The sequence below is a fragment of the Scardinius erythrophthalmus genome (assembly GCF_964197995.2).
Source record: "Scardinius erythrophthalmus genome assembly, chromosome: 25".
In the NCBI taxonomy this organism is placed as follows: Eukaryota; Metazoa; Chordata; class Actinopteri; order Cypriniformes; family Leuciscidae; genus Scardinius; species Scardinius erythrophthalmus.
This window is the reverse complement of record NC_138245.1, coordinates 14,229,252-14,252,239: the sequence shown is the minus strand read 5'-3', so window position 1 is coordinate 14,252,239 and position 22,988 is coordinate 14,229,252. Positions and strand designations below refer to the sequence as shown.

The 22,988-nt window shown below is 39.9% G+C and overlaps 2 protein-coding genes across 6 annotated transcripts in view; both read right to left on the bottom strand.

Annotated features, from left to right (window-relative positions):
• Positions 1–2,636: 2,636 nt before the first annotated feature.
• Positions 2,637–13,779, bottom strand: sp2 (sp2 transcription factor). Of its 4 annotated transcripts, none has more exons than XM_081358541.1 (8): positions 13,717–13,779; positions 12,336–12,412; positions 10,299–11,060; positions 7,636–7,854; positions 6,616–6,901; positions 6,284–6,470; positions 4,548–4,741; positions 2,637–4,453 (listed from the first exon to the last, which is right to left on the bottom strand). In XM_081358541.1, exons 1-8 carry the CDS (start codon positions 13,721–13,723, stop codon positions 4,353–4,355), a joined length of 1,833 nt encoding a protein of 610 aa, XP_081214667.1. In that variant the 5' UTR covers positions 13,724–13,779; the 3' UTR covers positions 2,637–4,352. The 4 variants fall into 4 exon arrangements, with proteins under 4 accessions (XP_081214667.1, XP_081214668.1, XP_081214670.1 ...); XM_081358542.1 differs by having other exon boundaries at positions 13,699–13,742; XM_081358544.1 differs by having other exon boundaries at positions 12,336–12,431; positions 13,717–13,742.
• Positions 13,780–15,088: 1,309 nt separating this feature from the next.
• Positions 15,089–22,988, bottom strand: part of socs7 (suppressor of cytokine signaling 7) — a 29,160-nt gene continuing 21,260 nt past the window's right edge. For both annotated transcript variants that reach the window (XM_081358535.1, XM_081358534.1), the window contains 3 exons: positions 16,460–16,595; positions 15,753–15,893; positions 15,089–15,651 (listed from right to left, as the gene is read on the bottom strand). In XM_081358535.1, coding sequence (XP_081214661.1) covers positions 15,773–15,893; positions 16,460–16,595 — 257 coding nt within the window. In that variant the 3' untranslated portion in view covers positions 15,089–15,651; positions 15,753–15,772. The remainder of the gene's footprint in view (positions 15,652–15,752; positions 15,894–16,459; positions 16,596–22,988) is intronic.

Genomic DNA, 22,988 nt, shown 5'->3' with positions numbered 1-22,988 from the left:
GAAACGTCTTCGCATTCCAAGTCTCAACGTTTCCATAGTGATGACGGTTCAAGCTTCTTCAGTGGTATTCTCACTGCAGGATACCCTCAAGATGGCACTCGATAAACTGAATTTGGACCCACCTCTTCCTCTGTTGGGCCATTCAAACTTCTGGCATCACCCAGTCTCTCAGCAAGAGGATTTCTTGCAAGAGCACTTAATTCTACTATGAACGTTATCCAACTGGACAATACTGCATCAGAGTTGCTGTCCCGTGCTCACTTCCTTCCTGGGGGATTTCATTCAAAATACTTCCTTGTTTGCAAGAAGGATGGAAGTTTCAGGCCCATCCATGTCATAGATGTCCTGCAAGCCATCGTACCATGCATGTGGTTTACTTCTGTGTATCTGAAGGATGCATACTTCGACATCCCCATTGCACCTCATCACAGAAAGTTTCTTCGGTTAATGTTCCAGGGCAGGACATACCAATATCAAGTCCTGCCATATGGCCTCTCCCTCTCTCTATGTGTTTTCACACGATGTATGCAAGTGGCACTAGGACCTTTACAGCGGGAGGGCATGTTGATTATCCCGTACCTGGAAGACTGGTTGCTCTGTGCCAGGACACCTCAACAGGGGATCTCGACACCTTCCATGGGATCTCGAGCTTTTAGCTACGCTGCTCCTTATCTGTGGAACTTGCTTCCACAGGACATTCACAATGGTGACTCTCTCCCATCTTTAAATCTCGTCTGAAAACGCCTCTCTTTGGGCAGGCATACCTGTGATACTGTATATGTGTCTCTGATCGGTTGTGGTGTTTTTTTTTTGCTTGCAAATTGTTGTATGCGTTTTATCTGCATGTAAGGTATTTTTGAGTGTCACCAAAAAAAAATTGTATATGTTTTATCTGCATGTGTCCTTGAGTGTCACGTAAGGCGCGCATAAATAAAATGTATTATTATTTTTATTATTATCAGGCTGCCAGCAACACAGCGTCACTGGAGCATGTCACTGCGTTAGGACTGAAGGTAAACCATGGCACGCAGGTAAGTAATGACAACGGATACTTGCCTTACCGGATGGGAAGGACTGTGGCAACATTGGGTTTACGCAAATGAATGGGGGGTGTTGATTGGTATGAACAGATTAAAGGAACACTCCACCATTTTTTGAAATAGGGCTTATTCACCTTCTTTCCTAAATTTAGATAGGTGGGCAAATGCATTTTTGTCTCAGTGCATGCATTGTTTTAGTTTGACAGGGTCGGCGCTAGCTTAGCTTAGCATAATGAATGGAAACCTTTGTTGCCAGCTAGCATGTCCTGAGTAAAAGTGATATAAAAAAATAAAAAAACCCACCTAATTACTTCTTGTGGCCTGCGTATTCACAACAAGTACAAATAGCGATGCAGATTAACACTAGGCGATTTCCTAGGCAGATATTGACTTGGGACTATATTAGGGGGAAGCACAGGCAAAGCACTGCTACTTGGGCGCAGAGATATCATGCCCAAGTAGCAGTGCTTCGCCTGTGCTTCCCCCTAATATAGTCCTTAATATATAAGTCAATATCTGCCTAGGAAATCGCCTAGTGTTAATCTGCATCGCTATTTGTACTTGTTGTGAATACGCAGGCCACAAGAAATAATTAGGTGTAATTAGTAATTAGTAATCAGGACATGCTAGCTGGCAACAAAGGATTCCATTCATTATGCTAAGCTAAGCTAGCGCCGACCCTGTCAAACTAAAACAATGCATGCACTGAGACAAAAATGCATTTGCCCACCTATCTAAATGTAGGAAAGAAAGTGAATAAGCCCTATTTCAAAAAACGGTGGAGTGTTCCTTTAATGGCGGCTTTTCTTAAGGGAGCAGTAAGTCTTAATCCACCAACACGTGTAGTGCACATTCAGTGGGACCTGCAGGTGGTGCTTAATAGTCTACGCTCAGCACCTTATAAGCCACTTTAACAAGTGGATATTAAGAGTCTTTGTATGAGGACTGCTTTTCTCTCGGCTAGAACATAAACCAAAAGGGTAGGGGAGCTGTATGTCCTCTTGTTGAGCTTGCAATGTCCCAGATGGGGACCTCAGAATAATCAGGTTATACTTTGGCCAAATCCGGCTTTTCAACCTGAGGTATTGTCTGATCGGTTTGTGAACCAACCTATTCAGCTTGTGGCGCTCAATCATGAAGAGGCATTTAATCATGTCCATAACATTAGATTATTTTTTCCTTATAAATATTTTAGTATTCCCTATTTATCAATTTTGTTTGTCTACATGACTCAAAGCCCTCTAGTGAATGAAATCAGTACATTCCATGTGCTTTCTTTTGCTTGTTCCCAATAGGTTAGCAGCAGCAGCATAAAAAAAAAAAAACTCTGCACTTGTAAATGTACCAGCCATTTGTTGACAAATTTAACAGGGATTAAAACATGCTACACTCATAGTTTAATTGGGGTAAATTGATCAGGTCACATTTATCTCTCAAGTCTAAAATGTACAAGCTTTGCCCCTGATGTTTGCACACAGTCATGGCAAAAAGGCCTATATGGGTTAAACATGAGAATGATGTCAATGATGAAGAAGAATGGTATTTTTGGCTGAACTATTGCATTCAAAAACAGAGAAACACTGGATGTTTTGAGTTATGCTTTATTAGGTGAGTGGGAGAGGTGGTTTGACTGTAGAAAAAGATAGCAAGTTCTCTGGTCTAAGCTCCTCAATACAAGTTATACAAACACAAGTTTACCTACCGATATTCAAAGCCAGGGCTCTTAAATGTGGGGTTTATCAAGGATAGATAAATAACTTTTTATTTTTTCAAATCAAACATAGGTACATAAACCAAATAATTAAATTATCCACTCAGTGAAAACCCTGAATTTGGTCAGTGCACATAAATTGGCATTTCGTAACAATTTATAAGTTAGACAAAAAAAATAAAGCAGGTCTACAAATGCAGTTCCCTGGAAAAAGACAAATCTCTTTAAATATGGGGTGCTGCAGACTAAGGCAACTTTTAGTCAATAAAAAGGGTAATCTATTAGTCATACATATTATAGGAATGAAACTATACAATGTTGTTTTTTCCTTCTCATTTACACTGTACACAGTCCACGTCTTTCATGTTTGGCAACAACAGCCAATACACATTTATGTAACAATGATCCTACATTTTACACCCAAATAGAGCAGTATGAACTCAGACACTATACAAACATACATGAGCACAGATTTTGTTTCCCCTCTTAGGGCCTCCTTTAGAGAGCTTGGACAAAAACTTAGATTAACTTAAATGGAATGACTGAATTTAACGAACCATTAAATCCAGTAGCCGCTTTACACGTACCTTGAATGAAATAAAAACATTTAAATTGGTATAACCACAATCACATTTGTGAGAAATTTCTTCTTGCTTTACAACAGAACATAAACATGACTTCTTATCTACATTTTTTTTGAATGGACACATTAGCAATCTTTTAACAGACACAATCTGCATATTCAATTCCATTTACGTCTTCTTTTAAATAAATTATTCCTTATTTCATATGAGGATCAACCCTTAAACGTGTAGCAAATCCCAAGATATTTACCCTCCTATTTATCTCCTTTATGCACGACATGATTGTCTAACATTGGACAAGTATGTAAAAGCCAAAATACTTTTTTCCCAAACCATCACAAATGTTAAAACCAATCAACTAAAGTTATACAAAGTTTCAAGCTTCCGTTTAAAATTCTAAAGCAGACATTAAAAAAATCATTTAATAACTGAAAATAATTTAACTGGGTCAAAGAGTTTGTCCAAACCGCTTTTGTATTCAAATTTGCCATAGTATGTACAAATGTATGTTTGTGTGTATGAAAACAAACATTTACACAATAAAAGCCAGAAAACACTGTCCATTAGCTGCTACACTTCATTGTGAGGGGCATGATATAGCTAAAACAACCAAAACATACATGTGAAAAATTTTAAATGGGGGTGGGGTGGGGGGGTAAAGTAACTTATTTTCTTGGCTGGAGTGTCTGTTGGTGCTGAGACAGACGTCCTTACCGCACCAAGACACAATTGGCACCCATGTTCTTCGCGAATCTCAGGTGAGGGCCGCACTTTACGGCCTGCCAGCCTTCCTCTGACAATAAGAGCGAGTAAAAAAAGTGGACAGCAGGAGTGTAGTCTACCCTGAAACAGCTGGTATAAACAGGTAACTTTCCAGGGTCATGTCGTACACGTGAAGGGGGGTTTGGGGGGGGGGGGTGTTGACCTCTCTGTTTCCTTCCATCCTTCAAACCCCGGAAAGAGTGTTTCTCTTATTTATCCTCCCCAAAGTTCCTAAAACTCTGTGAAAGATGATGTTCACAGGCTCTTTGTGTTGATGTGTGTTTTGTAATGCTTTGTGAGGTGATCGCTCCGCATGAAACGTTTCTGACACTTATTGCACTCAAAACGTTTGTCTCCTGAAAACAGACACAAAAAAAATTAAATAAAGAGAATTTACACAGCAAAGCAACTTTTGTATTTTGTGCATGTGTATATTTGGAGGTTGCATACCCGTGTGTGTCCTGGCGTGTCGCTGGAGCTCGTCACTGCGTGTGAATCGTTTTCCACAGAAGACCCAGCTGCACACAAAGGGTCTCTCTCCCGTGTGCAGTCGGACATGCGCCCGCAGCAGGGACGTCTTTCGAAAGGTCTTTTCACAGCCTGCTATGTGGCAGATGTGTTTTCTTTTCCCCACCTCTCCTGGCCTGTTGCAAATAAAAACCAAATATAAGCTGCCACAATGAGTATGTCCTTTCATAAAAGCCATTCATTATAAAATGGTAATCAAGTGTGTTATTGAGAAATTCGATCATCGTGAAATCTGCATCACAGTTATATCCAAAGGGTAATAAACCTACATGGAACAGCACCAAAACCATTGAATAGTGTTTCCAGCTGAAGCAGCTTTATTGTTTGAATTTAAGCAGATTTACTGGGTTCAGATTTCATTAGGAAAGCAATCTAGGTTTGGGCGATAAATCAATATGGATATTTATCTGAAAAAATAAATCCATGATACTAATAATAAACATATTCATTTTCGATATTTAGGTTACATCTAGATTATCAGGTGTGCGTCCCTACAAAGTCTGTATGTAAGTCTGCATATTCTGCTTGTCTGTGTGAATGAATGGTGCAGTTCTGTCTACTACAATCACTCAAGCAACAATAATTATTTTAAGCAAGAATTCTATTGTGTAGCACCTTATTTGAATAAAAAAATGGTTGAAAATGTATTTTTTTATTTGAATACATTTTAAGATAGATAATGATAAGATAATTCATTCCATTTTTGATAAATATGTAAGTCGTAAAATACTGAATCCAGAAAACAAAACCGAAAACAACAGAATTTGAAAAAATAAAATAAAAAATAAAACTGATTTCAAATAAATTAAAAGGAAGCTTACTCTGTGGAGTTTATTAAGTTGTGTTTACTAGGGCTGTATATTGATACAAATTTCACTATTCGATTTCGATTAACAAGATTCAATTTGATTCGATTTGATGTTGATTCATTTTGGATATATATCAGGTACAGTACATGGCAAATTTTCTCAAGGAAAAATATCTAAAAACTCATGCTGTAAACTATACAGGGAGTCAGTTGGTACTACATTACGATAATATTGAAAGTTAAAATTAAATGATTTGTAAACAAACACTTTCATTCACAAGGAAGTTTTTATAATAATAAAGTTATAATAATTACATAATTATGTTTCTTCTCCAATTTGTTTCTTGAAATATAAACATTTAAATGGTGGCAGTCATAAAAACTTGACAGATTTATTTATAATGAATATATAATATAGTGGATATATTTAATTTTTCTAGCTGACTATTGAATTTATGGTCACTGAATGGCTTTTCTGAGGTAAATGTAACGTTACATGACATATTGTTCTCAATCTGTCTTATTGACGTCTTTCCGTGTTTGAAACACTGAATGAGAGATTACATGAGACGTGATACGGATTTTAATAAGTTGTACTGAATCTTTTAACATTCCTTCTGATGTTCATTCATGTTTATTTTGTGCTGTAACTAGTAGTAAAGTGGAAGAGATGATCAGTTCGCGTGTGCATAGCTTGATCTGAGGCAACAACAGCGATCTGTCTAGAGCACCAAAAATTGAAACCCGAGACTTTGTTTCAAATCAAAAGTAACAAAGCTTATTGCGATTGATTGGATTGCGGAATTTCACACAGAATTTTAAATACGTTTATAAATAAAAAATATGCTACCTCTTTTCTGCGTCTTTGCAGTTTGGACAGGTGCAGGCCATACGCCGCTTTTTCTCTCCTGGCTGACTCTGCAGTTCCAGTGCGAGTGTCTGCGTCTGCTCCATCTGCATGGTCTGTGTTTGTGTCTGCACACCGCCCAACTGCAGACCTGCGCCTGGAACCGTCTGCACTGTGAGATGCTGCTGGCCTGAAAGACACAAACGCATCAATCAAAATGCAGCTCATGTTAACATCATTCACAATGAATGTCTTTGCGAGAGTTAAGTAACACAATCAATAATAATAAAACGCAGCCTTTTGCGTTTGTTTGTCAAAACGCAGCACTTACTCACCCCCAGCGTTGGTGATCGTTACAGGAACACCTTGCACCTGGACGCCATTAATATTGATGGTCTGAACAGCCTGAGCAGCAGAAGCTAACTGGGCTGCATTCAGGGTTATCAGACCCCCCCCAGCCGGGGCAATTTTAGGCAGAGTCCTTTCTTTCCTTGTCCCCGTTTGAGCCTTTTTAGTGACCATCGTAGATGTGAGGGTGCTGGTGGGTGTTGTTGGCGTGGACACAGTGGTCTCCTGTAGCTGTACAGCCTGCCATTCACCTGAGGCTGTTTTAATCAGCACCTGGCACAGCAGAGCACATGCATTAGATAATTCATGATTTATTTAGAGTTTTTGCAAATGGACATGTAATGAACATATTAGATTCACTGCCCTTGTTTCAATTTGATTATTAACTCTAAAGAGATTTGAGGTCGACCGACTGATCGGTTTTGGCAAACATGCATGTTGCTGAGGCGGCTGAGAAGAGTGCGTTTTCATTAAACACTACAAGAGCGGCCTCTAGAGGCGCAATCAAAAACATCACTGACGCCAAGTGGTGTTTGTTTTGACACGTGAAATGGCGCTGCACAGAGCGGGACACTTCAGATGCGGATTTAAAACAGACTATGTATGCATAAAGTACAGTACACTATGTGTTTTCATATCATTATTAAGTAATTAATTTGTTGACTAGATGCTGCATTAGTGGAGAACAGCAGTATGTTTGCCGTCAAGGACGAGAGGACGCTAACATTACTAGTACCTCTAGTGGTTAAGCAATGCAACAAAAACACACGCAAGCCCGACCGAAATGTTTAATATCACCATTTCATGGTTCAGTACTGTTTTGAAATGTTTGTAATAAGGTTCAGCACTATTTTGTGTGTTATGTTTGTTTTCATTCAGTACCCAATTAGAAAAAACTATCGGATGATTAATCGGTTATCGGCCAGCGTGGGCACACCTAATTATCGGTAAAATCCACTATCGGTCGACCTCTAAAAGAGATAATAAACTAAGGTCTTTTGACGTACCTGTGTGGATTCTGGTTGGGACACCTGCACACTGGGCGTGACTGTCTGTCTCTGTGGTACAGGAGGAAGTGTGGCAGAGGCGGCCTGTACCACTTTTAGAGCCTGCGGGGGGATCTGGACGACCTGCTGATCGGATTTCTGCTGAACCAACTGCACCTGCTGCACCATGGCAGGCTGACTCCCCCCTGGACTCTGCACGATCAGGAGATTATTTCCTGCCTGTTACAGAAACAGACGCAATCAACAAAAACAGTTGCCTACCTACTTAAAGGGTGAATTTTATAAAAACTTGTCTAGGTCATATTTCACTCAGCTTTTCTTGCATTGTGACATTATTGACGAATATTTTCTGCCAAATTCTGGACTTTTTTAATTACCATTTTAATACCATTATTCTCATTACATTTTCATGATTGTAAAAAGGGTTATTCAAATATTAAAGGGGTCATATAATGGTACATGCACTTTAACAAGTTGATTGTACTGAAATGTGTGTTGGCAGTGCCTGTACACAACCATCATAAAATGATAAAAATCCATCCAGTGTTTTTTTTTTTAATCTCCTTATATGTTTTCCCCTCTCTCAAATCAAGCCGTTCGACCTGAACAACGCGTTATGGTTATTGTGTTATTATTTCAAACGGTGTACACACATAACAGAGGGGCGGGGTGAGCAAAGCTCATTATCATTTAAAGACGCATGCACTGAAACGGCGTGCTGAAAACAGAGCTGTTTTTGACCAGGTAAAATGAGTGTTTTCTTACAATACTAATGAGAATTTTTAATTAAAGTATATTACAAACTTTTAATTTAGACCCTAAAGAATCATATTAGCTTGTACAAAAATGGCATTATATGACCCCTTTAAAGTTACACTGTGTAGGATTTTCTCCTATCTAGCAGTGAAATTGTATATGATAACCAACTGAATATTACTTTCTAGCCCCTCCCATTCCGAGGGCGTTTTAACTCCTACGGTGGCTGTATTATTTAAAATCTGCCGGCAGTCGCGAATAATCTCCCCCTCGCATTCGTCACGGTGCCACTGAGTGTAAAAGCGCAAAAGGCGAAGCTTGTATTTCCAGGTATGTCCCTCTTTGGCTAATGTATTTTCAAGATGAAGGCGCAACATTGGTTCTGCCATTCGAGCGACTCGCTTGTATGTATTCTAAATGGCAGATTCTATGCTAATTACACATTAATGAGCACCTATAATTTTGAAAGAACAAAGTGTTTGTTTTTTGCAAAGAATCAATTTAAAAAATTACACACAGTGTAGCTTTAACAATATTTGTCATAAAGCTGACATAAAATATAAATATTGGATGAAAATGGAAATCTAAATTATTAGATTTGTTGCCTTGGCAATGTTGCCTTGGCATCTACTTGAAACAATTTTAAGTTGAAGCACTAAAATGATTAGCTTAAAAGAAATACAAACTAAAACTAAAATAAAAATTAATTATCTCTAAATAGTAATATTTTTTAAAAATGGCAAAGCATCAAAATTACTAACAAAAAGGAAAAAAAAAAAAAAAGATAAATCAAAATATGAATAAAAAATTTGTAGTAGATAAATAACACTAAATATCAGCTTTTTAAATTCAATTATTGTTAAGTATTAATGATTAATAATTATTCGAGATTAATATAAATTAACAACTATTTGATTTAAAATCAGTATAAAAACATTAAAACAAATATTGTGTAAATATACTTTATAACTTAAATATTCTTTTTTGCATTTACTGTAATGTAGAGAATGATTTTTTTGGCATTATGATAGTGATAATAACTGTCAAGTACAATGTCAAAATCTTAAAAATATATTTATTTCTCAATAGGTTTTAATTGTGAAATAGGACAGGTTGTGCAACAACAACAAACACAAAACAACTGTTTTTTTATAAGAATGACCAAAACAGACAGATAAGTTCATAATTTTCCCTTAACACAGATGCCAACAGAGAACAGCGTAAACAAACAAGGTCATTTTAAAGGGGTGGTAAAACACCTTTTTTCGAAGGCTTGATTGTGTTTGTGGGGTGCACTGTAATATTTGTTCATGCTTCGTTTTTAAAATATCACATTATTTTTCACATATTTAACCATTATTCTACACTGCTCTGTCCCTCCTTGTAAAAACGGTCGGATGATTTCCTGGTTCTATGAAGCCCCGCCCTAAAAAATACGCAATGGGCTCAGATTGGTTAGCTGGCCCAGTGTGTTGTGATTCGCTACTACCACAACAACTCTTTTTCAAAGCAACATAAAATGGCCCTGCCCCCGTTATGTATTGTGTTCCCAGAGGAGGGGTTTATGTAAATATTGGGCTTAGTGATGTCAGCAAGCCCACAGGAATGTCGTGTAGTCCCTATCAGCCGTTTCTGTAGTTCTTAGAAATTTATTTCTTTAAAAGCAAATATCTCCCTTTGCTTTAAACTTTGAACGTTGTAACTTTGCAGATGTTGTTTATGCTCAAACAGCAACATTATACACTAACTAAAGTTAGAAAAGTGAAATCGTGTTTTACCACCCCTTTAATGTATGAATCTATCAGATGACATCCAGGAAACCAGCAATTCACAAAATCACACAATTATGAGCTAAAAGCACTCAAGGATTTTAAAAAGCCAAAGCAGAATAACAGAAACGCGCATACCTGTATAATGTTGTCGGCTGTGGTCTCTATTAGCAGCGCTTCAACCTGCTCGGCTACAGGTGGCGGTGAGGCCGGTTGAGGGGCAGGGGGGGGCGGGGCTATAGCCACCTGTCTCTTCCTTCCCCTCTTGCCCTTCACTGGAGCAGCAGCAGTCTCTGTTACAATATGAGCTCCTCCCACATCACTAGTAGTAACGTTAAGAGGGAGCGTGAGTCCACTAGGGAGTCGTACAATGTTAGAATTTACATTGGCATTATTCTGCCGCCGCTTTTGGGAGGATGGCTTGATAGCCACCGTCTTATGCTGGGATATCGGCGCTGGGGCCAGAGGCGGCGGGGCCGGTGTGGCAGCCTGAACTGTGACAGGTGAGGTGAAAATGGCCTGGTTGGTTCCGGGGATGATCTGGATCTGTCCTCCCTGAGGCATCATTTGAATGGTCTGAGACCCCTGGAACTGAGGGATCACTTGGTACTGGATGTTGGCATTGGATGTGCCTGCTGGACGTGAAGGGCTCTGAATAGTGAAGACAATGGGACTGGCCCCTGACGAACCAAGTCCCGCAGGCAGCTGGATGACATTCCCTTTCGCCGAGAGGAAGCCAAGGTTTTTGGGAGGAGCCGGAGCAATAGGGGCGGGCTTGATGGGGTGCAGACGGCGTGTGGTTGGCTGAGATTGTGGTGTGCTGACTGGGGCCTGGGCGGCAGGAGGCCCGATCTTACTGCAGGTAGCAGCCAGAAGTGCCAGTGGGGAAGGCTGTGAATCCTACAAGTGAGCATGTCAATGCACAATTACCAGAAGCAAATTATTAGTATACAAGCATGAAAAAAATAACAATATTTCATTACGTGTAAAGAAAGAGACAAAAAGACATTAAACTGCCACAGCTATGTAAGAAAACTGCTGTTTTGGACAGCTGTCAATAGAAATACAAAATGAATACAGTTTAGCAGTAATTATACCAAAAAACTTGACTGTGGAATGCAGTACCAACCAATCAGAATGAAGTATTCCAGAGTAATAATAATAATAGAGTCGGGTTTAAAAATAGATTTTTAAAGATAACTTATAACCCTTTAAAGACAGCCCTACTGTGAGTGACGAGGTTGTTAATTAACGCTATTTGCTTCTGTTGAAGCCGTCAGCCTAGTTTATTTCAACTTATTCTTAAAATAATCAGTGGAATTCGTGGCAAAAACTACATTACCCATGACGCTGTACAGAAAATTACACCTATCAGAAAGTCAAAACGTGCCAAACAATCTCTTTAGCGCCACCCACTCTCATGAAGCACCGCAAATTACACAATCGAGTCTCCCTACACTCTGAAAATACTTAAATATTTGTAATAACTTTAAATTTAAACAGATATCTATTTTTCATTTGGTGCATTGCAAATGTTATGATGCTAACATGCACTTTTAACTTTCCGAAAGCAGTCAAAAAAAATTGCATCTTTTTTAGGTCCAAGGAGAGCAAGAATATTTAACAATCATAACTTCAAACTAAAACAGCATTTTATCTAGTGAATAACCTCTAATTCATGAGTGAATACACAAAGATTAAAAAGTTTTGACTGTCATACTGAAGATGGCTTGAGAGCCGAAACATTTGCGTCTCCCCATAAGATCAATAAAAATTGTAAATTCTTTTGTTTTTGTTTTTTGGAGTGTGAATCAATATTTTGATGAAAGCATTGACTATTACCATGTTATCGCTACACTTACCCTCTTTTTACTCATTAAAAAAATAGAATTATTTCAAATTATACATTAACTGCAGCAAAAACCAATATGATGCCAGAAAAAAACTTTTTTCTACATATTTATGAGACATTTTATCTGAATATGTCATAATGTGAAATATATAAAAACATGCAATCTGAGAATTACCAGTATTTGTAATTTATTTTAAGCATTTCAAATGACTAATTTAGATTTCATTGAAAACATGAAGATAATTATTGATTATGCACTAATTTACATCAGTGCATCTCTAAAAAAACAAATTGAGTAAAAATATCGCCTCAAGGGACCTTACTTGAGAAGCGGTGGTGGAGGGCTGAAGATATTCACTGGGGCTGACTGCGACAGTGGTGGCCATACTGTCCTTTTGATCTGTAAGAAGGAGGTGAATCTATTTATACAAGGGGAAAAAACAACTCTCCAAATGTGACTTCCGTTTGAGAATGAAATAAGGCAGTAGGACTTATTTGAACTCATTTAATATAATTCTGTGCCTAGACTTTGCATGTCCTTATTTTCTAAAGCACCACAGTTTGTGATCAACGTTTGCATAGAGAACTGGAAATACTGAAATCGAATAAACGGATTGGTCAAAATAAACAAAACATGAATGGCATGCACTTTCAGTTATGAGTTATGACTGTTTCAAAAGAAGGCGTTACCTGCTGTAATCTAAACCCTGGAGAGGAGTGATTCAGCGGGTTAGGGTTTAAAACCCAATCCACTAATAGCACTCAGTGGCACTTTACACTATAAGATGTTCTCAATCCTGGTCCTGAAGTGCTGGGTTCCTCCAGAACCAGAACTGAGATCCACTGCTCTGCTATATATACACATCTTTTAGGTAAAACACCAGCACTGTCACGTCTTTGACGATGCATGTACAAAGAACTCAGATCGCAACCCAAATAAACACTTGATGTTATGATGCTTGCTAACTGGCTGTCAGAGCTAGCAAAATGAACTAGTTATACACTTTATTTGAAGTCGTTACATTTCATAGTAAGTCGAAAGGAATTACACCACAGTGATCTTTCTGCCATCAAATTCAACGGTTTTGCAACTTTACTACATGAAAAACTTGCTCTCACAACAAGCTAATCAGGCTGAAAATCTTGACACACACGCTGATAATCAAAGCGAGTGTATGAACAGTCAAATTCGTGGTTGGAAGTAAGAAAATTAAGTTTTTACGCCTATATAAATGCAAAATACAGTTTGATTAAAGCTTCAGGCTGAAGCCAGCGGCTAACGCTAACAGGCTAAAAACGTCAGATGTCTGCAAGTGCTTGAGCTATTATGATTGAGTGCTTTAAAGAATTTCTTTATATCATGTTTTAATCAGCCGTCCACACGTTTACGTCTTTCTACGACCATGCAGCGCGCTATGAAAGAGTTATTCCGTCTGCGGGCAGACAGACTCAGGAGTGCGCTGATGGAGGAGGTAACTGCTTGCTTAGCATGCTAATGTGCTAACTAGCCAGATAAACTCTTCGCTGCGGAAAAGAACCGTGTTTCCGGAAGTGTGCATTTGGCAGAATCGCTGTGCTACGCGTGATTTTTAAAACTCGTGTGTGCAAGCTACGACATAATATATATATCGGTTCATTCGCTCAATAGAATGTTTATGAAAGTAACATAGTAATATAAACACCAACGTTATAATTCCTACCCACCGCTCATGACGACATTCACTCTCCGTGAAGCCTTGAAAAGCCCACACGAGATACCGCCCCACCAGAGCCCTCTGGCCAATCTGGTTACTTGTCAATCAGCGAGAGCTAGCGGTTCTGACCACTCAGAGTACAGCATTTGTCTGATTGACGTTTGTTCCGGCCAATGGGATATGGTAGTATTTCTATGACAGTTGAAGGATATATATATGACCAATAGGTTGTCGAGTTTTCAGGAAAAAGGCGGGAGTTGTGAAGACGTCAAAATAATAAGCCGAACCAATGATACACCGGTTTGAATTTCACTGACGTTTAGCTCGCCCAGTTAGAAATGGAAACAGCATATCAATCAAAAGTAATTGACAACAATATCGACCGATCAACCTGCGTGGACTGTGGGTGCTCCATCAGAGTATATGGTTGTTGTCTTCTAAAACGCGTTAGGCAGATGATGGACGGCGCATCTCAATAATGCAACAAACAGCTGCTCTGTCAACAACAAAATGATTTCATTTTCCAACATGACATTTTGCTTTTTGTAAAAGCTATTTGTTTTGTTACCCCAATATTAGTTAAATTTAGTTTTTATGCATTCCTAGCTGAATATAAAAACTGAAGTATGGGAAATATTTGGGTGTGTACCTACTTTTACATGTGTTGGGGACAAATTTGTGCCCAAAATTGAGCTAAATCTGCCTTTTGGGGAAGTCCTCATTTATAAAAACGGCATGTTATAGTATTTATAACCAGCTGCATATAAAAACAATAGAAATCTATATATCACCCTCATTTAGATGTGTGTGTGGGCTGGTAAACCCTACATTATGGGGACAAAATGTCCCCACAAAGTTGGCTAAATCCATGTTTTGGTCCCCATGAGGAAAACAGCTTATAAATCATACTAAGTGATGTTTTTTGAAAATGTAAAAATGCAGAAAGTTTTCTGTGATGGGTAGGGTTGATGTAAGGGGGATCTCATATAGTTTGTACAGTATGAAAATCATTATGTCTGTGGAAAGTCCTCATAAAACATGAAAATACAACGTGTATATCCCCAGCTAAAAGTTTAGGATAATATCCCTCCGAAAAAAAATAACTGTGGTGTTACCATTATATAATGATGGTAGCAAATTGGCAATACCATGGTACTGAAAGATTATCATAGTCATATACAATGCTATTAATACAGAACACCATGATAATTCGCCATGGAATTAATTGAATTGGAATCACCATGATAGTACGTACCAAAATCAAACAAACAAGCACATGGTTACTCATAGAGATCTGCAAGGAAAAACAGATGCATCCAATAGAGAGACCAACTTAAATTCAAGCAATTATCCTTAATCATAAATAATGTGAAAAAGTCAACCACCTTATTTTCAAGTTTACTTTGTCTTTACTCAAAATACAGTTCATGTGGCCTGATCAGACTGAAGGAGTTACAATCAGGGAAAGGACAAATAAAGGGGTCACACACTCCACCCAGGGGCAGGGGCAGGGGCCTGATGAGGAAAGCAAGAAGAACCAAACAGAGACGGATTCACAAACAGGTCAGTTTAAAAACTCCAGTGTAATATAACCTACAGATGAAGGCTTTTGCTAGTACCCCAAGTCAAATGTCCTTGTTCGTTTTTTTGTTTAACTTTTAAACTTTAACTTCTTTTGTTTATTTTTTTAAGTCCACTGTTTGCTGTCCAGTGTCCTTTCAAGTCCTTTGTCTATCATGTCAGTCTCTGGATTTATTTGCCTGCTCAACATAGACAGTATTCCAGCACTCCTCTGTACTCCCTCTGTCCGCGTATTGGTTAAGAGGAGGGGCCAGTCGGCTGATGTTCATTGGCTTCTGCTGGAAGACTGGCAGGGAGTTGGAGCAGAGTTGTGCACCAGGAAGTGTCCATGTGCTGTTCCATCTATTACCCACACACAGAAATCCTAAAAAATAACCCATTTATGTTTCGTTAATTTAATACGTTGGCTACAGGGCATTGAGTGCAACATACTATATGTAAAATATCATTGCTGCAAGTACTTACAGTGAAAAGGAGCGTTCTGGCTATGTTTCAGACTCGGCTTCCTGTTCCACGCCTGCTGCCTGGCGCATGCCTTTGATTGACAGGTACATTTCTTCCTCTGGATCATAGTAATAGAACTTCCTCAAGTAGACAATGAGCGGTCTAAGATAGGAAAAATAGGAAAGTTCGTATTTACAGACACTTTGTATGCAAATTTTTTCTGCCTTTAAATTGCTAAGCAATTTTATTTCAATAATACATAATAACAGTGGGTAGACATATGTGATACACCCATAACCTTTTATCATAACCATTCTAGCTCAAATAAATGCTGTTCATTTAAAATTTCTATTCATCAAAGAGTCCTGAAAAAAATGTGTTATGGTTTCCACAAAATATTAAACTGTTTTTAACATCAGTGATTTGAAAATGATTTCTGAAGGATCATGTGACACTGAAGACTGGAGTAATGATGCTGAAAATTCAGCTTTGGCATCACAGGTATAAATAAAAAAATTAAATAAATTAAAATAGAAAACAGTTATTTTAAACTGTAATCATATTTCACAATATTACAGTCTTTACTGTATTTTAATTTAAAAAAATGTGCAGCCTTGGTGAGCACACAAGACTTCTTTCAAAAATATGTTACAGACCTAAAATTTTAGAATTATAGTGTATCAGAAATCTAAATGGGCAAAATGATGTAAAGTGTGAGTGAGTCATACTTGGGGAGGGGCAGCTCCTGGATGTGGTCTATGCGGACGAGTTGTCGGATGCAGAAACGGCACAGATGCTGGAGTGATTTCACATTGCTGAAGCGTGAGACTGGGTAGAGCAGCTGCACGGGGGTCGGGGGCAACCCTGAGAATGACACCAGACGTTTCATTACACTGACCTTTCATCTCTCACACCCTCGAACCTGTTTTTGGTCTTTACGAACAAAATAAACCCTGCCTCATATTTCTGTGCAGGTTTGTTACCTGCGTGAAGTTGGCCCCCCACCCAACGCAAAACGTCGTCAAACTATGCTCAATCGTTTGTGCTCCGTTTGTGCTGGTTTGTGCTGTAAAAAATTTCGTTTGTGCTGTTTCGGTTTTTTAGATATTAAAAGAATATTTTTAGGTCATTCTGAGGTCACTTAGCCCCCCCACATGTTCCAAATTCACCCAAAATAGTCTCGTTCGTTTGTGCTTCGTTTGTGCTGGTTTGTGCCGGTAAAATTTTCGTTTGTGCTGCTTCGGGTTTTAAAATATCAGAAATTGAATTATAGACGATGACGTCACCAGCCCCCCCACATGCTCCAAATTCACCCAAAATAGACGCAATCGTTTGTGCTCCGTTTGTGCTGGTTTGTGCTGTAAAAAGTTTCGTTTGTGCTGCTTTGGTTTTTTAGATATTAAAATAATATTAGGTGGTCATTCTGAGGTCACTCAGCCCCCCACATGCTCCAAATTCACCCAAAATAGTCTCGTTCGTTTGTGCTTCGTTTGTGCTGGTTTGTGCCGGTAAAATTTTCGTTTGTGCTGCTTCGGGTTTTAAAATATTATACATTCAATTATTTTTGATGACGTCACCAGCCCCCCCACATGCTTCAAATTCACCCAAAATAGTCTCGTTCGTTTGTGCTTCGTTTGTGCTGGTTTGTGCTGTAAAAAGTTTCGTTTGTGCTGCTTCGGTTTTTTAGATATTAAAATGATATTTTTAGGTCGCTCTGAGGTCACTCAGCCCCCCATATGTTCCAAATTCACCCAAACTAGTCTCATTCGTTTGTGCTTCGTTTGTGCTGGTTTGTGCCGGTAAAATTTTCGTTTGTGCTGCGTTGGGTTTTAAAATATCAGAAATTGAATTATAGACGATGACGTCACCAGCCCCTCCACATGCTCCAAATTCACCCAAAATAGTCTCGTTCGTTTGTGCTTCGTTTGTGCTGTTTTGTGCCGGTACAATTTTCGTTTGTGCTGCATCGGCCTTTAAAATATTAGACAGTGAATGAAAGCGAATTATAGACGGTGACTTCACAAGCCCATTAAATGACTTCAACCAGCCTGCATCTTCATGAACGCACCACAGAGAAATGCACATTTCATACATAAGCAGAGAGCAGTCTGTTTTCTTTCGTTTTGAATTGTTCTGTTTAAAAGTAGACATGTCTGTGATGCAAGTAGGTCTAGGCGCTGAGTTTCGGTTCATTTATGAGACCAACTGCAGTTCAGGCGCCGGCGCCTCTATGTCCTGATTATCTATTGTCTGATATAGGCCTATTAACATTTTATTTTGCCTATTAAATCCTGGCATTTGGTAGAAGAAACAATGATTGAAATTAAGATAAAATTAATACAAAACGAATTTCACCTTAAAGAAAGGCTTTGTGCTTTCTGTTTGAGGTCTCTGTGAAAGTTTTAAAGCAGTCTTTTAGTGTCGTTTTCAGAGTGGTCAGTCCGTAACGAAGTTCTCCGTCCGTTACATTGTTTTTTCCTCATAAATGCAAACACGAAAAATTAAATAAAATGAATAATTTATGTTCTGCGGAGAGACAACGCTTCTTCATCCGGTGGGTAGGCTAGTATTAGGCTACTTTTGGTTTGCGCAGAATTACTAAAAAAAAAAATGTAACGCACATGCTATTTCCCTCATATTAAATATAAAACGCATGAGTAGACTGATATTTTTTTAATGTCTGGACTCCTTTATTAAGGGAGAAGCCTATGGATATATAACAGACAGTTTCAATATATTGGTATTAATTTATTCTGATAATTTATACTTCAAGTTTTGACTTGCAAATGTCACGTCCATAACGCTGGAATTGACCAATTTTAAAGAATTTATCCTCAACTGTTTTTGTGGTGTAAGTCTATGTATTTTATAATGTTAACTTCAAATAATAGTTATATGAAGATGTGGTAGCATTGGATCTGGACTCAGGAGTTGGAAGGGGTGTGTCGCGATTCTGCCTTCTCACACCGCAACACAGGTCCGTGGATGGAGCGTCGGGATTTTGGTTTCATATTGCATATTGTTACACAGCCCTAGTCGTTTGTTTGAGAAATGTTAAGTTCTACTTCTGTAGTTATTTTGGTGAAAGTAACTGGAGTAGCTAATGCATTACAATTCTGAGACGGCCTTTATTGTAAGGTACTCTAAATAATTTCCTTTAAATAAAAGTAACAAAGTAATCTATAATGTATTACAGTTTGGAAGTGCTGCTGATATTGTGAAAAATGATTAGCCTATAAATAGATTATATATTTTCATATAATTAATATTTTAATGTTAATATAATTCAAATTTAATATAATTCAGTTGTAATTTATTCCTGTAATGTCAAATCTGAATTTTCTGTATCATTACTCCAGTTTTCAACGTCACATTATTCTTTAGAAATCATAAGATGTTGATGTTGTGCTCAATTATTACTGGTGCTCACTGCTCATTTAAGAAAGGCTCTTATTTTGTATTGTATTTTGTATTATATTTTTTTACATATTGCGTATGTTTTTTTTTTTTTGTTTGTTTTTGTTTTTAATGTTTAATATTTTTTGTGGAAAATTTAATTTTTGATATTTTTTCCCCTTTTGATTAATTTAATCCGTTTCGGTCTTACCTTGTTACTTCAACTAGCTACTGTAAAAAAAAAATATATGTATATTATATTATATTATATTATATTATAGGCTATTATGTATTTTTTTTAAAGGCCGATGCAGCACAAACGAAAATTGTACCGGCACAAAACAGCACAAACGAAGCACAAACGAACGAGACTATTTTGGGTGAATTTGGAGCATGTGGGGGGGCTGGTGACGTCATCGTCTATAATTCAATTTCTGATATTTTAAAACCCAACGCAGCACAAACGAAAATTTTACCGGCACAAACCAGCACAAACGAAGCACAAACGAACGAGACTATTTTGGGTGAATTTGAAGCATGTGGGGGGGCTGGTGACGTCATCAAAAATAATTGAATGTATAATATTTTAAAACCCGAAGCAGCACAAACGAAAATTTTACCGGCACAAACCAGCACAAACGAAGCACAATCGAACGAGTCTATTTTGGGTGAATTTGGAGCATGTGGGGGGCTGAGTGACCTCAGAATGACCACCTAATATTATTTTAATATCTAAAAAACCAAAGCAGCACAAACGAAACTTTTTACAGCACAAACCAGCACAAACGGAGCACAAACGATTGCGTCTATTTTGGGTGAATTTGGAGCATGTGGGGGGGCTGGTGACGTCATCGTCTATAATTCAATTTCTGATATTTTAAAACCCGAAGCAGCACAAACGAAAATTGTACCGGCACAAACCAGCACAAACGAAGCACAAACGAACGAGACTATTTTGGGTGAATTTGGAGCATGTGGGGGGACTAAGTGACCTCAGAATGACCTAAAAATATTCTTTTAATATCTAAAAAACCGAAACAGCACAAACGAAAATTTTTACAGCACAAACCAGCACAAACGGAGCACAAACGATTGAGCATAGTTTGACGACGTTTTGCGTTGGGTGGGGGGCCAACTTCACGCAGGTCACATACCTCCCACAAACACTTCAGACAAAAAACATGGTTGTAAGCTAAAACTATTCAAAATATTTTTTTGCTCCTATTATGCTATTTTAAACAATTTTTGGTGATGTTTTACCATAGATTTACATGCATCCAAGGTCAAAAAACACTTTCATTTTCTCATAATATACATTGCAGAATCTCTTTTCACTCTTTTCTCACAGTGTCTGAAACTGTTTAATCCATTCTCTTTTTTCCGAGAGCCTACTCTGCTCTGATTGGTCAGATGGCCCAGTTTGTAGTGATTGGTCTACCGCTTACAGTGTGTGTCGGAAACAAAACAATAGGTTACTGCCGTAACCCCGGTTCTCTGAAACATCGAGTGGAGAGATCCACCTATGGGAAGGGCATCCGTACCTGACCTCTGCAGAAGCATCCAATTGCACCAAGTCTGGCTAGACAGACAGAAGCGCGCAGCCAATGCCCGGTAAGGCCACACCCCCTTACCGAGGCATATAACTTCTCCGCACGCTGCTATTCCTCAGTAAGTATATTCGCTTCTCGTGCGGCAAGCGGGGCAACGCTGGTGGATCTCTCCACTCGATGTTTCAGAGAACCGGGGTTACGACAGTAACCTATTGTTCTCTTTCATCATCTCGTTTCGAGATCCACCTATGGGAGAGACATGGACAGCTCCCCGATTGCCCAATACACTCACAGTGAGGTTCTGAAGGCCAGAGAAGGACGGTCACCTCAGACGTGCCTGACACGTCCCACAAACATGACCCTGCAAGGATGACGCCACGCTAAACTGCTGTGGACAAGCAGGGCATGAAACATGCATGAGACACATACATGATAATGGCCCCCGCACCACCAATGCACATAGCTAAACCCAAGAAGGAATGCAAATGCTTGGTGACAGGAATGAACATGGCCGGCCGGCCTATTCACTCCTCGTTGGTTTACCCAACGGGGCTGTGGGAAAGGGCTAAGAGGACCCTACCCCTAGGACCGAGAGTGCCACCGAGGTTCTGGTGACATCCAACCGGTAGTAACGCTCAAAGGTATGAGGAGAGGCCCAGCTGGCAGCGGAGCAGATGTCCTGCAGTGGCACTCCCCTGAACAAAGCCCAAGAGGCGGCTAAGCCCCTTGTGGAATGAGTTCTGATGCCCCCTGGGGGCTGCACTCCCTTTTCTTCATAAGCCATAGTATAGCGTCCACAAGCCAATGTGAGAGGCATTACTTTGGAATGGGACTCCCCTTGTGCGGAGCCCTTGAATCAAAGAGCACTTGCGGAAAGCACTGGTCCTGGTCATATATGCTTGCAGAGCACGGACGGGACACAGAGCATTCAGCCTCTGATCCTCCGGGGAGGCGAAAAGGTGGAGGGTGAAAAGCGGATAGCTCCAAAACCTCCGAAGTGAACGCAGGGAAGCGTTTCGGCATGAAGGCCGGGTTAGGCTTAAGGGAAACCCTATCTCCACTTAGGGAGAATTTGGCGCACGAGGGGTTAACCGAGAGTGCATGTAGCTCACTGACCCGTTTAGCAGATGCCAAGGCCGAGAGCAAAGCTGTCTTGAGGGACAGCAGCTTGAGGGAAATACTCCCCAGAGGCTCAAAAGATACAGAGGCCGCGCTTCCAGCACCATGGAGAGGTCCCACTCTGGAACAGATCCCCTGATGACCGGCAAAGAGCGGCGTGCACCCTTCATAAAACTGCGGGTTAGAGGGTGTGACGGTGGAGCCCTCAAAACCCACATGACAGGCTGAAATCGCAGCCAGGTAGACCTTAATGGTGGAAAAGGACCTGCCTCTTTCCATGAGGTCTTGCATGAAACACAAAATATCAGGCACAGAGCACTGATAAGATGTGAGACCACGCCCATCACACCACCCTTCGAACACTTGCCACTTACAGCCAAATAGGGATCGTGTGGAAAAGGCCCTGGCATTCTGAGTAGTGGTGATTACACGCGGCGGGAGCCCGAGTGCATTTAGGTTCGTCCTCTCACGGGCCAGGCCCAGAGAGCCACCCTGTCCGGATGGGGGTGGTAAATCTCCCCGTTGGCTTGGGACAGTATGTCCGTGCGAGGGGGGAGGCGCCATGGCTCGGCGTATAACAGAGGGATTATCTCTGCCAGCCACGGGGCTTTGGGCCACCTGGGTGCTTTCAGGATGAGAGACAGGCCGTGCTCTCTCACCCTGGCCAGTGTGAAATCATCAGGCACAGGGGAGGAAAAGCATACAGGAGCACTTTGGGCCATGGGTGGGGCAGTGCGTCTGCCCCGAGGGGCGCGTCCATGTCCTTTAGCGAGAAGAACATAGGACAATGGTGGTTTTCGCGCGAGGCGAAAAGATCTACAACTGCCTGTCCAAATCTCATCCATAACATCTCCACTATCTGCGGGTGAAGACGCCAATCTCCGTAGATTGGGTTTGCCCTCGATAGCAGATCCGGCGCCTCTGTTCAGAATGCCCAGAACATGAGTCACGCGTTATGACAGAACCCGTCTGCTCCACATCAAAAGCCTGTAAGCTAGAGCGTGGAGTTTGGACGAGCACATGCCACTATAAGCCACTGCCGTGGTATTATCGTACCGTACTAGAACGGGATGTCCCTGCAGACGAGGCAGAAAATGATTCAGAGCTTTCCAAATGGTAAAAGCTCTAAATAGTTAATGTGCGCTGAACGTGGTCTGCTCAGCCACAGACCGTTCAGCATTCTGCCATCCTG

Coding starts and splice junctions, on each gene's coding strand:
- sp2 (XM_081358541.1), bottom strand. Junction 7,855..10,298: donor CAGCCGACAACATTATACAG/GTATGCGCGTTT, acceptor TTTCTGTAACAG/GCAGGAAATAATCTCCTGAT. Junction 6,902..7,635: donor CCCAACCAGAATCCACACAG/GTACGTCAAAAG, acceptor CTGCTGTGCCAG/GTGCTGATTAAAACAGCCTC.